Below are 14,540 nucleotides of genomic sequence, written 5' to 3'. Positions count from 1 at the left end.
TACTAATGTTTTATTTCATGATACCTGTAAGACAGCTGATTTTAACCAAAGGTAGCACACCAATTAAAGACAAGGTAAGTTTCATTTGCTGTCTAGCATCTCTAATTGGAAGACCACAGGGCATCTATCCAGGTTGGAGTTGTAATCGTCTAGGGATGTCCACATCTGTCTACCTAGATCAGTCTGTCAGTTCCATCAAGGTCTGCATTTCAAATCCCTAAATAACACATAGTTCTTCCCCTTTTACAGAATTATGTTTTCAAACCAAAGTTCACACGCCACCGGTGGGAACCGGTTCAAATAGGGAATGCTGATACATGTCAACATCCTTTGAGAAAAACCTGTGCACCCCTACTTTCTCTCTCGCAGGCGCTGACATCACCCAGGGCTTGCGCTGCTGGGAGTGTTCAAAGGAAAACTTGAGCAACATTAAATTTAACAGAGTTTAACTGAGCAAAGAATGATTCAGGAATCAGGGAGCCCCTCAAACCACAACAGGCTCAGAGAGACTCCAGTGCCGCTGTGTGGCCGAAGACTTACGGACAGAAAAAAGAGTGAGGCACAGAAGGCAAATAGCAGGCGGCTACAGCTCGCAGGTGGCCTATTGAAACAGAGTTTGAAGAGCTGACCACCCGTGACTGGTTCAAGAGCAGGTTATACTCTGTCCACACATCCAGTTAGATTACAGATCACTATATATGGAGAAACCTACAGGCTAAACTTGAGTATGTAAGGAGGCAGCTACATTTGAGTAGTCTGTCCTTACAGTGTCAACGAGGGGTTCATGGGAATTCTTCATCATCCAGTGGCCCTGTAAATGTTGCCCATGCTTTTAGTTTTGTTACCTGGTTGCTCTGTTTTATGGGACTGTGAGAAACTGAAAGACTGTGACTGCTGGTGCCATTTTCCCACAATCTCTATTTTTTAAAAAATTAGCTGGGCGCCGTGGCGGGCGCCTGTAGTCCCAGCTACTCAGGAGGCTGAGGCAGGAGAATGGCGTGAACCCGGGAGGCGGAGCTGGCAGTGAGCCGAGATCGCGCCACTGCACGCCACTGCACTCCAGCCAGGGGGACAGAGCGAGGCTCCGCCTCAAAAAAAAAAAAAAAAAAAAAAAAATCCCATAAACGCTCTCTCGTGAGCGCCGCACGTTTTCCCTTGCAGTCATGGGGGCAGGGGCTGGAGAAGGCAGCAGAGATAGGCAAAACCCCACAGCTACAAAAAATGCACTCCTAACAGCAAGTAATGGTGAGGGCTAAAAGGCACTGTGCCCATTCTGTGCCATTCTAATTACCAAATGTATCAGAAAACAGAATTTTTATCTGAGGAATGTGAGTCCTTTTAATTATCAGGCCGAGAGAGACATTCAAATGAGGTGACAATCACGCCCCACTACCCCTTGACCTGTGTTCATCTCTTTAAACTGCGCCGGTGGCAATAGCGCTACAAACAGCTATAAATTAACCTAATAACGCCACACTGGACACTACACCCACACTCAACAGCTTAACAACATAGAGTCAGTCACTAATCAATATTATTTCTGTAAACCAGTGAAATTCCTGACAAACAAGTTCCTTTTAGTCGACTCCCTGGCTCCCTTTTTTGCCTTTAAAACCCACTGCTAACTGCTAATCGGAGTACACACTCAGGGTGCCCTGAATTTCTGCTCCTCAAGGGTGGCCCAAATAAACTGTCTACTTAAAGAAACTGTGCCTCCGCTTCCTTTTAGGCCGACAGTTTCCAAAATGTTTACTAACATGAGAAAAGCCACCATATAAAAGTGAGGGGAAAAGGCAAATACAGGATAATCTCAATTGTACATAACATTTATATATGTAAGGACAAAGATACACAGTAAAAAAAGAACTCGGGCACGTATTAAGGCTGAAAAAGTAAAAACAGTCCAGAGCGGCCTGGCTCAGTCCAGCCTCCCGCCTCGGCCTGCCGAGTAGCTGGGACCTCAGCCACCGCGCCCGGCTAAGTATTAATGAATCTATTTTAGAGATGGGGTCTTGCTATGTTGCCCAGGCTGGTCTCCAACTCCCAGGCTCAGGTGATCCGCCCGCGTCAGCCTCCCAAAGTGCTGGGACTACAGGCTGGGCCGCCCGCCCGCCAGCTTAATTCACGTAAACTCCCGACAAACGTAGAAACTGGCTCTCCTTTAATAAGACACTTGCGGCTGCTGCTCATCAGGGTTCGCCCGGGGCCACTGGGACCACGCGCCGTGCCCGCCCTCCCGCTGCGGTCGCTCGGATTTTCTGAGCCCACCAGGCGCTTCCGGGCGCCTTGCCCCAAGCGGGCCCACCGCCTGCGCGGGCCGAGGGCGGCGCACCTGCCCCTGCGCTTCCGCGTCGAAGGGGAGGTCGGAGGAAGAGAAGACCACAGCAGCTCCCGCGGCGTGGGGTCCGCGCTGGACACGGAGCGGGACACGAGGCGGGGCCCCCGGACGCCAGCAGCCTCAGGTCTCTCTGCCTGCGGCGCGCACGGCATGCCAGGACCCGTAGTCTCGCGACATTGGGACTCGCAGTGCGCGACGGAAGTCGAGGAGAGCGGCTCGCGGTGCATGCCGGAACTCGTAGTCTCAGGAGGCTGGGTCTCGGCGTGTGACGGGGTAATAGGCCGCAGGCTTGCGTTGAACGCTGGGACTCGTAGTCCCGCCATGCCCTGCCCGCGATGCACGCCGGGATACCAAGTTCCGAGCGCGCCAGGACTGTCAGTGGGACTGGGAGACAGCGGGCCGCGCTGCATGCCACTGCTCCACGGTGCCGGCTCCCCGAGGAAAAGTAGGGCGCAGAAACGCAGTACTCTGCGGCCGGCACGCAGGCTTGGTCCCAAGACGGAGCCGGCCCCGACACTCGCGCGGCGCTCGTGTTTACACGCGCACGTACGCACGCACGCACGCGGCGCCCTTTCCGTGACGTCACGCGCCCTCCAGGAAGTCGGCGCGGGCCAGGCGGCGGGTGGAAGCCGGTACCGAGAGGAACTACAAGCGTCGCCGCCCGGGTCGTGCCGCCGCGGTGGGCGCTGCGCTCTGAGCGCACCGCAGGCCCCGTAGCAACTGCCCGCCCGCCCGCCCGCCCGCTGTCCGCGATGGAGGTGCCGGCCGCGGGCCGCCTTTCCTCCGAGGGCGCCCCGACGGCGACCGTGGCCGAGGTGCGCTGCCCGGGGCCCGCGCCGCTGCGCCTGCTGGAGTGGAGGGTGGCGGCGGGCGCGGCCGTGCGCATCGGCTCGGTGCTGGCCGTGTTCGAGGCCGCCGCCTCCGCGCAGCCCGCTGGGGCTCCTCAGTCTCGTGCAGCCTCCGGGGGCTGCGTGCGCCCCGCGCGGTCGGAGCGCAGGCTGAGGTCGGAGCGCGCGGGCGTGGTGCGGGAGCTGTGCGCGCAACCGGGCCAGATGGTCGCTCCAGGGTGAGTGCGCCGGGCCGGGCGGGGCCGAGGGCGGGCGGCTCCGGGGAGGGGTCCTGGGGGACCGCCCGGGCTGCTGCGGCCGCGTGGGCAGGGGCGCCCAGGGGACGGGGCGATAAAGCGGGACGCGGGCACTGCGCTTCTCCCCTAAAACTAGATAGTCACCACCTGTGGTTTTACCAATGGGGAGCATTTTGAGATGAAAGGGTCCTGCGTAGCGACACGAAGTTACTGTTTGGGAAAGCGATGGTGTTTGTTTTTTCCTTCTGCAGTGATAGTCCCCGCCCCTTCCTTTAGCTCCACCTTTGTGACTTGGGAAAACTCATGGGTGGCTGTGAGCACAAGAGTCATCAGGCAGGCTCCAGACCTATTATTGATGGGCGTGTGCACATCTTTAAATTTTTGTAAACTTTGTGAAACGCAGTTGTAAAACCTGGTGCAGCTCTGTTTCGTGGCTAAGGAACGGGCAGAACCCAGGCCTGCAGCGAAGGCAGTGGCCCCGTGGTTGACCACAGCGGGCATTGTTGAAGGTGATGTGGGCGTGTGACAGACTCCACAGCTGTCCGTAACTGTGCTCTGACCCCAGAACCCCTTCTGGGATGTGTTTCCGTAACACCGAAGCGTCCAGCCGTGTCTGAATCTACCCTTGTGTTCTGGGATGAACAGGCATGTAGCCACGCGTGTGCGCCTGGCTGTGGTCGTTTTGATTGTCAGAACAGAAACTCCAGGGAGAGGTGGGCACTCCAGCCTGCAGTGGGCCGGGCCTGAGCTCCGTCTGGGAATGATGCCGCTCCTTCGGGGGATGCCAGTCTCTCCCTCCTCGGCAGCCGCCGTTCCTCGTCCCCGTGGCTTGCCCTGACCCTGTGTTGGTTGAGAATCTGCTCTGCACCTGGTTCTGCAGGAGTAAGGATTGGGACAGGAGTCTTCCCATCACAGCCCCAAAACGTCCTGGCTCCGCTTCGTTTGGAGACAGAGCCTGGGTCCTTGACCCTCTGCACGGGCACCCACTCTGTCCCCTGCGTGCTGGTGGGTGGGGCTGGGAGGTTGAGGGCCGTGCCTCCCAGGAAATGCCTGCACGGCTTCCTCAGTGGGCACTGGTCATACCTGCGAGGATCGTGGAGGCAGACCCCAGTGCTGGTGTATTCTCTGGGCAGAAAACCCCAGGATCGAAGAGCCGTACTGATGTTTCGTTCTGTTCCTCTGATTGTACAGAAAGGGCCACTTTGACCTAGACAGGTGAATAACTTGGTTATGTGACTAGGTAGTATTGAAACTCCATGTTCAGTCAGTCTAGTGAATAAAACCAACCCAGTGCATCAATCAGCCGGCTAATTAGTTTGATGACGGGTTCCCAGCAGTCAGTACTTTTTTACAGGGAGGTGTTGTTTGAGATCTTGGGGTACCTCACAGCAGTGGTTCGTCACAGGGCCCTTTGAGACACTGACGTGTTGTCATTTCTCCTCGGAGCGTCTGTGTGGCACCAGCTCTTCCTCTAGTTCCAGGAGGCTCGTCTGTCTGCCTCCAGTCCACTGGTGGCAGGTGAATCCCTGCCTTAGAGAAAGCCACAGGCGGTGTTACCTGGAATTCAAGGTGCCTCCTTTCCCATTTCCGTGTACTCCTGTGGGTTTGTGGACAGGGGTTTTGTGAGCATTCTGAGGAGTGTGGTGGTGTGACGTCAGCATTTCCAGAGGTGTTCCTGCCCTTGCAGTGGGCACGGGTGCCATAGATCCAGGAAGGAACGGCTGGGAAGGCTTTAGTCTGAAGCCGTGTGCGTGTGCCCTGGCAGTTCTGGTCGTCTGTTTGGAATCAGATTCCTGCCTCGCGGTTGTTAGCTAGCTGAATTCGGGAGGTGCATTTGCAGCAGGAGTCCATGCTGCTGACAATGGCTCTGTTCGGTCCCGAGGACGCTGCCCTGGCTTGGCGGGCTGCCGTTGGGAGCTGGTATGTGTTGGCCTCCCCAAAATGCCTGCTGCACCTTTGTGGAACACAGTTGAAAATTGCTAGATTAAGTCACTTGTTGACAGATTTTGTGAACAGGGTGGGGGTTACAAGTGCGTTTCTCTGGCAGCACGCCTGTGATGGGAGTAGCGCCCTGCAGTGTAGACTTGTGGCTTTGCCGACGTCTCTGTAGAGAGCTGCATGCAGGTAGAAATCTCCGCAGCTTTTGCTTGAAGCCCAACAGTGACGCATCTCTCCAGGACATGAGTTCCAACTCAGCAGCTCTATACAGTTTGCAGCTGGCCTTCGAACAACTTGGTTTGGGCTGCGAGGGCCACCTTTATGTAGATGTTTTTCAGTAAATCGTCTGCTCTCTGCATCCGTGGGTTCCATGCCTGACACTGTTTGCTGGGTGTGGAGCCCAGCCTGTTTATACAGAGGGCTGACTTTCTGGATCCGTGGGTTCTCCAGGCTGACTGCGGGACCTGAGTATCTGCAGAATCTGAAGGAGTCCTGGAGCCCGCCCCCCGTGCAGACTGAGGGACTGATGATATCTGGAAGTCTTCGCGTAACAGATTGTGCCGCTTTTTGATGACGTGGAGAATATTGGGCGTAATTCCATCCTGATGTTGGAAGGTGATGGGCATGAGTTTAGTTCTCGTCCCTGCGTTGCCTCTGGGACGTTGGCTGGTGAAAAGCACCTCCCTTCCTCCAGAGAGCCTGCGTCACAGTACTTTAACTTGAAAGGTTTTTCCCGTGTTTTTCTTTTTTTCTCTGGTTGCTGGTGCGGCCATGTCCAGCAGCAGCTCCACGGTTCTCTTCTGTGGTGTCACACCGGTTGGAGGCTGGAAGGTGAGGACGTCAGGGAAGAGAACTGCCTTAAACCGTGGGTGACTCTGCTCGCCAGCCCAGGTGTTTGACTTTTACTGAGCAAGTTCCCAGAATCGCACAGGGGCTGTTTTAGAATTGACTTATCTTGATCACCTCTAAAAGTTTTCTTGAAGTTGCAGGTTCCTGAGATCTTTATCTGGGAGAGCAAGCATTTGGTTGAAGTTTGCTTCAAATGTTTGTAGACTGATTATTGTGTATTGATCCTTAGAGCACCCCTTTCAGGTTATGCAAATAACATGCCCTTGTACAGACCAGCACGGCAGAATCCACAACTGCTTTTGAGGAGGCTCCGACCCTGGCTTCAGCTCATCTGTGTGTGAGGGCCGGGGAGGTCCAGAATCTGCTCCTGGACTTGTGCTGAAGAGAGTCTCCCACTTTTAACACGGACCCCCCTGCCCCGGCGCTGATGGACCCCGTGGCTCCTGGTGAGAGAGAGCAGGTCCTGCCCAGCTGACGGGTCAGAAACGCAGGTGTCAGAATCGGGGTTTCGGGGTGGCTGCCTGAGGAATGCGCAGGCGATCTGATGTTGGAATTCTGGCTTGGGTGAAGCCCTTGATGTGGCCACACAGTTTTGGTCCCTCAAGGGCTTACTGGGTGCCTGTGTGCCCTGGTGGCTGCTTGGTCAGGGCCTTTGGAGAAAGTCTTGGGAAATCAGGTTTCCGAGGGTGGTGTTGAGGACATTGCTGACAAGGTGTGGAAATGGGGGGAGGACAGCGTGGCTTTCTTAAGGCTCGGTCTGGTCGCTGTGTTCGCCCCGCGGGTGTTGTGAATTAGCTTCCCGCCCAGGATGGTTTTGGGACTAGGGGGTGCCTGCCCCATTATTGTTCCTTCATCTTGATGCTTTCACAGGGCTTATAAAAATACTTGTGTTTCAGGAATAACGGGAAGTGTCTTTGAAAACAGCTAAACCGGAGTTTGCAGAGAGCAGACAGCGGCAGCAGCCTGAGCGTACTGAGCTCCAGCGTCCGCTCATGTGCTGTCAGCTTAGTGAAGGTGGCTCCTGACCCTGCTGGCCGCCGGCTGCTTGACAGTAACTTGTTTAGCTGAGACTGTGTTTGAGAAACTGAGAGGTGTGGTTATTGCTTGTACATGAGCAGCCAGCACGCTCACAGTGCCGAGGAGCAGAGGACGTGCTGGTCCTGAGCGTAGATCAGAACGTCAGTCTAAACAGTTCTTTATAGCACGGAATTTTAGCAAAGAAAGAATCCCACGTGGGTATGTGTGAGTGAGTCTTGTGTAGCCTGGTGTTAGTTACTGAGGCAGAGCACAGCGGAGAGAGGTGATGGAACCTGTGGCCACGTGAAACCTCCCTCTGTAAATAGCAGGTGTGAGTGAATCTGTGAAAAGCACCAGCACCAGCCAGGCAAGGTGGGTCCGTGCCCTTGTTGCCTTCATTGTTGTTATGAACTGCATTCATCCTAATCACATGAGTGGTTATTTTTAGACAAAGAACCATTCTGGGAGCATTTGGGTGAAGTTACAATAGTCACTAGATTGTTGTTCTGATCTTTAATAAGATTATATGTTTTTGTCAGGCTTCATCCTATCTGGCAGAAGGGCCTCCTTACTCTATAGGAAAGAAACTGAGGTTCCAAGAAGTTTGGACCTGCCCTATCCCTTACGGGGTGTGAGGGTTCTGTTGAGGAGGACTGTGCAGGCACCTCGTGGTCTCTGGTCCTTGTTTCTCCGCGGTGCCCCTTATGGCGTTTGATGGCCCGGGTGAGGACGGTGCAGGGACCTCATGGTCTCTAGTCCTCTTTTCTCCGCGGTGCCCCTTACGGCGTTTGATGGCCCCGGTGAGGACGGTGCAGGGACCTCGTGGTCTCTAGTCCTCGTTTCTCCACGGTGCCCCTTATGGGGTGTGAGGGTCCTGGCGAGGACGGTGCAGGCACCTCATGGTGTGCTCAGGGCCTTGAGAGAGCCTCCGTCCTTGGTCCTCCGCGTGCTGCTCTCTGTAGACCAGGTTTCAGCCATGGAGGTTCCTAGTGTGGGGGGGGTAGCTAGCACAGTAGCGTTTAGTGGAGTGCAATTATTTTAATAGAAAATATTCTGACAGGTCACCATCTTTCAGAAACTAAGTCTTTCTTTTCCTACAGATTTCTTTGCTTTGGTTTTTTTCCCAGTCACTCACAGGGAGATATTTAAATCTCCAAAGAAAGGGGAAATTACCTAAAATAATCAGGGAGCCTGCGGTGACCAGTGAGAACTAACAGATGGAGGCCGTGTGCGAGGGTTGGTGACGTCGACTGGCCTCACCTATGCCTTTAGCTGGTCGGCAGGAAGAGCGTCTGCATTGGCCAGTGCGGGGTGTGAGGGTGCTACAGAAGAGCAGGAGAAACATTGCTGAGTAAAATGAAGATCATTCCAACAGTAACAGTATTTCTATTTTTATTGCTTTGTAGATTTTAGAATAGGAGTCTTTGAGAAATACTAATGAAGTTAGAATAGGCTACTACCCAGGATTAGTCCCCCCACTTTATTCTGTGATTGGGGAGTAGAAGCTTCGGAAATTCTAAATGTGGTTCAGTCCTGCATGAACGTCGTCATCTGAGGGTCAGGTCCTGGAAATAAGGAGAGTTCGTTTTCATCCGGGTACTGAGAATCTTGATGAACTGGTAAGTCTTTTAGAATAATTTTATTATTAATAATTCTAATAATTAATTCCTTAGAATAACTTTATTCTTCCCTGTTGCTGCCTGCACTGTGTAAAGAATGATGCTTTAGAAATGATATCTGTGTCTGAAGCCCGGGGGTTGCCGGTTTGTCGCCCGCGGAACGTGGGTAAGGTGCACTTCAGGTGCTTTGCTTTGTTTTTCCCACTTTTCACCTAACAGAAAACCACTGGGCCTGTTCCTTCCTTGGTTGTGTTCATCTGTGATTTACCTTTGTCGTGATTTTTAGGTATCTCCGATCTAATCTTTTAGATAAAGGCCTTTGGAGCGTGTCCGCCTGGAAATAGCTGGTAGGTTTCAGAAATGTTGTGTGTTATCAGATGTGCCTCAATTTTCATGGTTCCTTTAAAGTTAGTTTTGAAGTGGGTTACGTGAAATCATCTAGTATCTGGGTACAGAAGAATGGATGAATTCTCAGTTTTATGTGTATTTTAGAAGTGCACAAATATCAAAACTGAAATAAGTTGTCTCAGAAAAAGTGCTTTTTATATTTTGCGGAGAAAGAGAATGTAGACAGAATGGAACCGATGAGTTTCAAAGGATTCAGGTGATATTTTTTAAAGGATAAATGTACCTTGTAAAGATTATGAAGAGATGGTCTTGATAGATTTTTAAATATATATTCAGCATCATCTATGTACAAAATTCTTTACAATTTTAAGAGGAATTGGAGCTAAAATTTAACTCATTTAATATTTGTAATACTTTTGAAGTAGCTTTTGAAAGAGTTATTTTCCTATGGTGCTTTAAATGGTGAATAACGCTGGTGTCATACTGTTTTGGTGCATTTTTTGTGCTGACTGTGAACCAGCGGGAATGACGGAGTTAGCGAGTCGGTACCCAGCATTGCGTTGACTTTCAGTTCGCTGGTGGGCCTGCTCCGTGACAGTTGGCTTTTTGTCCTGAGCATACCACCAGGGGTTAAAGTGTTTTCACACTGGAAGCATTTGACACCATGGCTCCCTGCGGTCTGTTGAGGTTCTGAGGCAAGGACCTTCGTTGCAGGTCTGTTTAGCCAGCAGAGAGGGCAGTAGGGTCTGAATGGTGTGGTGCACGTGGCACCACGTGGTGTTGAGCCGTGCTGGGAACTGGTGTTGTTGGGTGACCTGCTCTAGACCACAGTGGCAGTGTTGAAGCTTCCCCGCCGTGGCTCTGTGTGGATGTGTGCCACGTTGGGAATCGGGCTGGACTGCCCTTGTTCCTTCTTCACATTCCTCAGACGTTGTGCTTTACAGCCACAGCTTCAGGAACCGCTGCCAGAGCCCCGCTGTGCAGGTTCTCCCGGAGGGCTGCCTCTGGGCTGTGGGCGACTGAACCAGGTGCAGAGTGTGAGCCACAGCTGACGACTGCACTCTGTGTGCACAGCACTGGACTCCAGCCTGGGGCTGGTGCTGGAGCACCCTCCTACCCCTGTGGCTACACAGGAGACAAAACAACAACACTCGTTCCTTTCACGCTGTTTGTTTGCTTTTTGTTTTGAGATGAATTTTCACTCTTGTCACCCAGGCTGGAGTGCAGTGGCGCGATCTCAGCTCACTGCAAGCTCCGCCTCCCGGGTTCACGCCATTCTCCTGCCTCAGCCTCCTGAGTAGTTGGGACTACAGGCGCCCGCCACCACGCCCAGCTAATTGTTGTGTTCTTAGTAGAGACGGGGTTTCACCATGTTGGCCAGGCTGGTCTTGAACTCCTGGCCTCGGGTGATCCACCCACCTCAGCCTCCTGAAGTGTTGGGATTATAGGCGTGAGCCACCACACCTGGCTAATTTTTGTATTTTTAGTAGAGACAGGGTTTCACCATGTTGGCCAGGCTCGTCTCGAACTCCTGACCTCAGGTGATCCACCTGTCTTGGCCTCCCGAAGTGCTGGGATTATAGCCATGAGCCACCGCTCCTGGCCACACCCAGCTAATTTTTGTATTTTTGGTAGAGATGGTTTCACCATGTTGGCCAGGCTGGTCTAGAACTCCTGACCTCAGGTGATCCTGCCTCAGGCTCCCGAAGTGCTGGGATTACAGGCGTGAGCCACCACACCCAACCATTTGGGCTCTTTTGGGACATAATTTTTGAGTTCAAAGTTACAGTAACAGTGCACAGAATTCTCACACCAGCTTCACCCCAGATTCCGCGAATGTTAATGCTCTGCTGAGTTTGCTTATCTTTGCCCACGCACACGCACACGCACGGTTTTCTGAAGTTGGAGAGTTAGTTGCAGGTGTGATGTCACTTCACCCCTAAATACTTTAGTTTCCTGAAAACAAAGACACTCTCTTACATGATGGCTGTGCAGTTACCAAAATCAGAAATGAACGTCCACACAGTGCGGTGTCCTGCTCTGCAGATTTCCCGGCAGTCCTTTCAAAGTCTTTTGTAACAAAAGCAAACCGTGGGCCCCACGTGGCGTCGCTGGTTGAACCCTCACAAGTCAGCTCCTCCATCCGTCTTTCTTTCGGTATCATTGCCTGGTTTTGTAGGACGTCCCTCAGTTAGATCACAGCAATGCACTCTGATAAGACTGTCCCAGAGCCTGCGTTAGGTGAAGTCGGTGTCTGTTGCAAAAAGTTACTACTTTTCCTGTTGTGATTCAGTAACTTGAAAGATATACTTTGTTACTACATAAATACCTTACATTCTTACCAAGCTGACCCGCCGTTTTGGGTATCTCTCAGTGATTCCTGCTGGAATCGCTTCATTTCTAGGATGATACTCCAGGGGTGGTGTTCTCAGTTCCAGCATTTCTTCTCCATTTTTTGGTTGGCTTTCTGCCATAAGAACAAATAAGGCCGGGCATAGTGGCTCATGCTGTAATCCCATGATTACATGGGAGGCCAAGGTGAACGGATTACCTGAGGTCAGGAGTTTGAGACCAGCCTGGCCAACATGGTGAAACCCCATCTACTAAAAATACAAAAATAGTCAGGTGTGGTGGTGCGCACCTGCAGTCCCAGCTACTCAGGATACTGAAGCTGGAGAATCACTTGAACCCCAGAGGCAGAAGTTGCAGTGAGCCGAGATCACACCACTGCACTCCAAACTAGGTGACAGAGCGAGACTCGGTCTCAAAAAAAAAAAAAAAGAACAAGTAATTAACATGCCTATTTAGCAGTGCAGGCTCATGGCTTCTTATTTAATGGCTTATAGTCTGTTATTGTTCTTATTTGCCTTGACACACAGTTTATCCCAGCTGTGGCTGGCGGGATCCCCGTGGTGCTGGTTCCTGGCGGCTGAGCACTGCCACCTTGTGTGCGTAACAGATTCGTGGCTGCTGCTCTCCTGGCCACAGTCCTGGAATCAGCCATTCTCTTAACAAGTCCTGCATCCTCTTAGTGGAGAATGGCATTTGGAAACCCAAGGTCTAGGTGCAGAAAATACACTCTTCCCTCTAAATACATTTCTGTACTCAGAATGTTGGAACTTAGGGAAGACTCTGGAGCCCTCCTGATCTGTAGAAGGAAAGGAGAAGGTTGGAGCCACCTGGAGCCGATGCTCAGAGGCGATGGCGTCCGTGGTCCAGGCCCAGCCCATAGTCCTCTCTGCTGTGCCTGTGCCCTCGGACCTCCCCGAGGAAGCTGAGAGCCCAGACCCCAGAGAGTTTGGTACTTACTACACTTGGGTATTTTGAGGAAGATAACTTGTTTAGAAATTGCATATCATGGCTTTCTCATGGATTTTCTTTAGGACAAACCAAAAAACGTTTATTGGTGACTGATTTGACTTTTTTGGGCTGAGCGCTTTGGTTCGGGTGTTTTTACGCTTGTGTATCCTGTATCCGTGTTAAAGAATCCACAATGTGTCACTCCCCTTTTTAAGGTGTGGAGACATTTCTCTGCCTGGAGCGTGGAGGCTGGAGCGTGGAGGCTGGAGTGGAAGCGTTCAGGGCTTTTCACCCCTGTTTTGTGTCAGTGTCTGCAAAGACGAAGTGTAGAAATGACTCGTGTTAAGAAAGGAAATATGTTGCTCTCTGCTCCCTGTCTGCAAGCAGGTCTCCAGGCCTTTGCACACACAGACATTCTGAGCCAGATGGCCTGGCTGGCAGTGTCCTGCATGCTGTGGGATGCTGAGCAGCGTCCCTGCCTCCAGGTGTGACATCCGGGAGTGTCTCCAGCCACTACAGGGGTCCTGGGGGAGCAGAGCCTCCACTGGAATAAGACAGGCAGAGCCTTTCGACCCCAGTACAGAAAATTATGTGACTCTGATGTGGCCAGTATGCGAACGATTTTCTACGGAAGGTCTGCGTTTGGTCCATGTTGCTGAGAGCCTGGGGGGTGCTGCCCACGTGCACTGGGCGCAGGTGCCAGGAGCCGGCCTTGGCTCTGCCACCGGGACCTTGCGTGGTTGTCATTTCCAGCCCTCACCTCTTTCCTCCTTGTCTGTCAAGACCCAGCTGTTACAGCTTGTGATGCTGTTCTAGATGCTTTCTTCCTCATATAGAACTAGGCATCTGCTGTAGTCACCCTGCCTGTGGCACCTCGGTTTTGCAGTGGCTCTTGTTTGACTCGTATTACGCTGTTGGTGACAGCAGGCAGTGCACGCCCAGCTCAGCTTACGGTCAACTTTTTTCAGACCTCAGGCTGAGCTGATGGCCCGAGGGAGGCTGTTTGTGGGAAGCAGGGCCAGCGCACACTCGCTCTTAGACCTGTGCTGGGGAAGGCAGGTGGCACCTGGCCTTGCTACCAGCCCTTCTTTGGAGCAAGAGGCCCCCGTCCTTGGTGGCAGCCTAGGGTCACTGTGCAAGGGGTCACACAGCTTCCCAGGCAGGACTTGGGCTGGGGGAAGAGTGGACAGCTCCCAGGGTGGACTCAGGCTGAGGGAAGAGTGGACAGCTCCCAGAGTGGACTTGGGTTGGGGAAGAGTGGACTGCTCCCAGGGTGGACTCAAAGTGGGGGAACAGTGGACAGCTCCCAGGGTGGACTCGGGGTGGGGAAGAGTGGACGGCTCCCAGGGTGGACTGGAAGTAGGCGAAGAGTGGACGGTTCCCAGGGTGGACTCAGGCTGCGGGAAGAGTGGACGGTTCCCAGGGTGGACTCAGGCTGGGAGAAGAGTGGACAGCTGCCAGGCAGGACTCGTGCTGGGGAACAGTGGACAGCTCCCAGGGTGGACTCGGGGTGGGGAAGAGTGGACGGCTCCCAGGGTGGACTGGAAGTAGGCGAAGAGTGGACGGTTCCCAGGGTGGACTCGGGGTGGGGAACAGTGGACGGTTCCCAGGGTGGACTGAGGCTAGGGGAAGAGTGGACAGCTCCCAGGCAGGACTCGTGCTGGGGAACAGTGGACAGCTCCCAGGGTGGACTCGGGGTGGGGAACAGGGGACGGCTCCCAGGGTGGACTGGAAGTAGGCGAAGAGTGGACGGTTCCCAGGGTGGACTCGGGGTGGGGAACAGTGGACGTTTCCCAGGGTGGACTCGGAGTGGGGAACAGGGGACGGCTCCCAGGGTGGACTCGGGGTGGGGAACGGGGACGGCTCCCAGGGTGGACTCGGGGTGGGGAACAGTGGACGGTTCCCAGGGTGGACTCGGAGTGGGGAACAGGGGACGGCTCCCAGGGTGGACTCGGGGTGGGGAACAGGGGACGGCTCCCGGGGTGGACTCGGGGTGGGGAACAGGGGACGGCTCCCGGGGTGGACTCGGGGTGGGGAAGAGTGGACG

At 53.5% G+C, this 14,540-nt stretch overlaps 2 protein-coding genes across 16 annotated transcripts in view; one reads left to right on the top strand and one right to left on the bottom strand.

Annotated features, from left to right (window-relative positions):
- LOC107128047 (uncharacterized) overlaps positions 1-2,892 on the bottom strand; it is a 95,050-nt gene extending 92,158 nt beyond the window's left edge. For all 4 annotated transcript variants that reach the window (XM_065533590.2, XM_045378089.3, XM_065533591.1 and 1 more), the window contains exon 1: positions 2,333-2,892. In XM_065533590.2, coding sequence (XP_065389662.1) covers positions 2,333-2,748 — 416 coding nt within the window. In that variant the 5' untranslated portion in view covers positions 2,749-2,892. The remainder of the gene's footprint in view (positions 1-2,332) is intronic.
- Positions 2,893-2,934: 42 nt separating this feature from the next.
- Positions 2,935-14,540, top strand: part of CTDP1 (CTD phosphatase subunit 1) — a 73,472-nt gene continuing 61,866 nt past the window's right edge. For 7 of the 12 annotated variants that reach the window (XM_074022332.1, XM_074022333.1, XM_074022330.1 and 4 more), the window contains exon 1: positions 2,935-3,404. Coding sequence is in view for 4 of the 12 variants with exons in the window: in XM_074022327.1 (XP_073878428.1) it covers positions 3,091-3,404 (314 nt within the window). In the remaining 8 variants the exon portion in view is untranslated. The remainder of the gene's footprint in view (positions 3,405-14,540) is intronic. The other 5 variants (XM_074022334.1, XM_074022331.1, XM_074022328.1 and 2 more) reach the window with 1 other exon arrangement.

This window comes from Macaca fascicularis, chromosome 18 (assembly GCF_037993035.2).
Source record: "Macaca fascicularis isolate 582-1 chromosome 18, T2T-MFA8v1.1".
NCBI classification, from domain to species: domain Eukaryota; kingdom Metazoa; phylum Chordata; class Mammalia; order Primates; family Cercopithecidae; genus Macaca; species Macaca fascicularis.
This window is presented reverse-complemented; position numbering and strand designations above follow the sequence as displayed.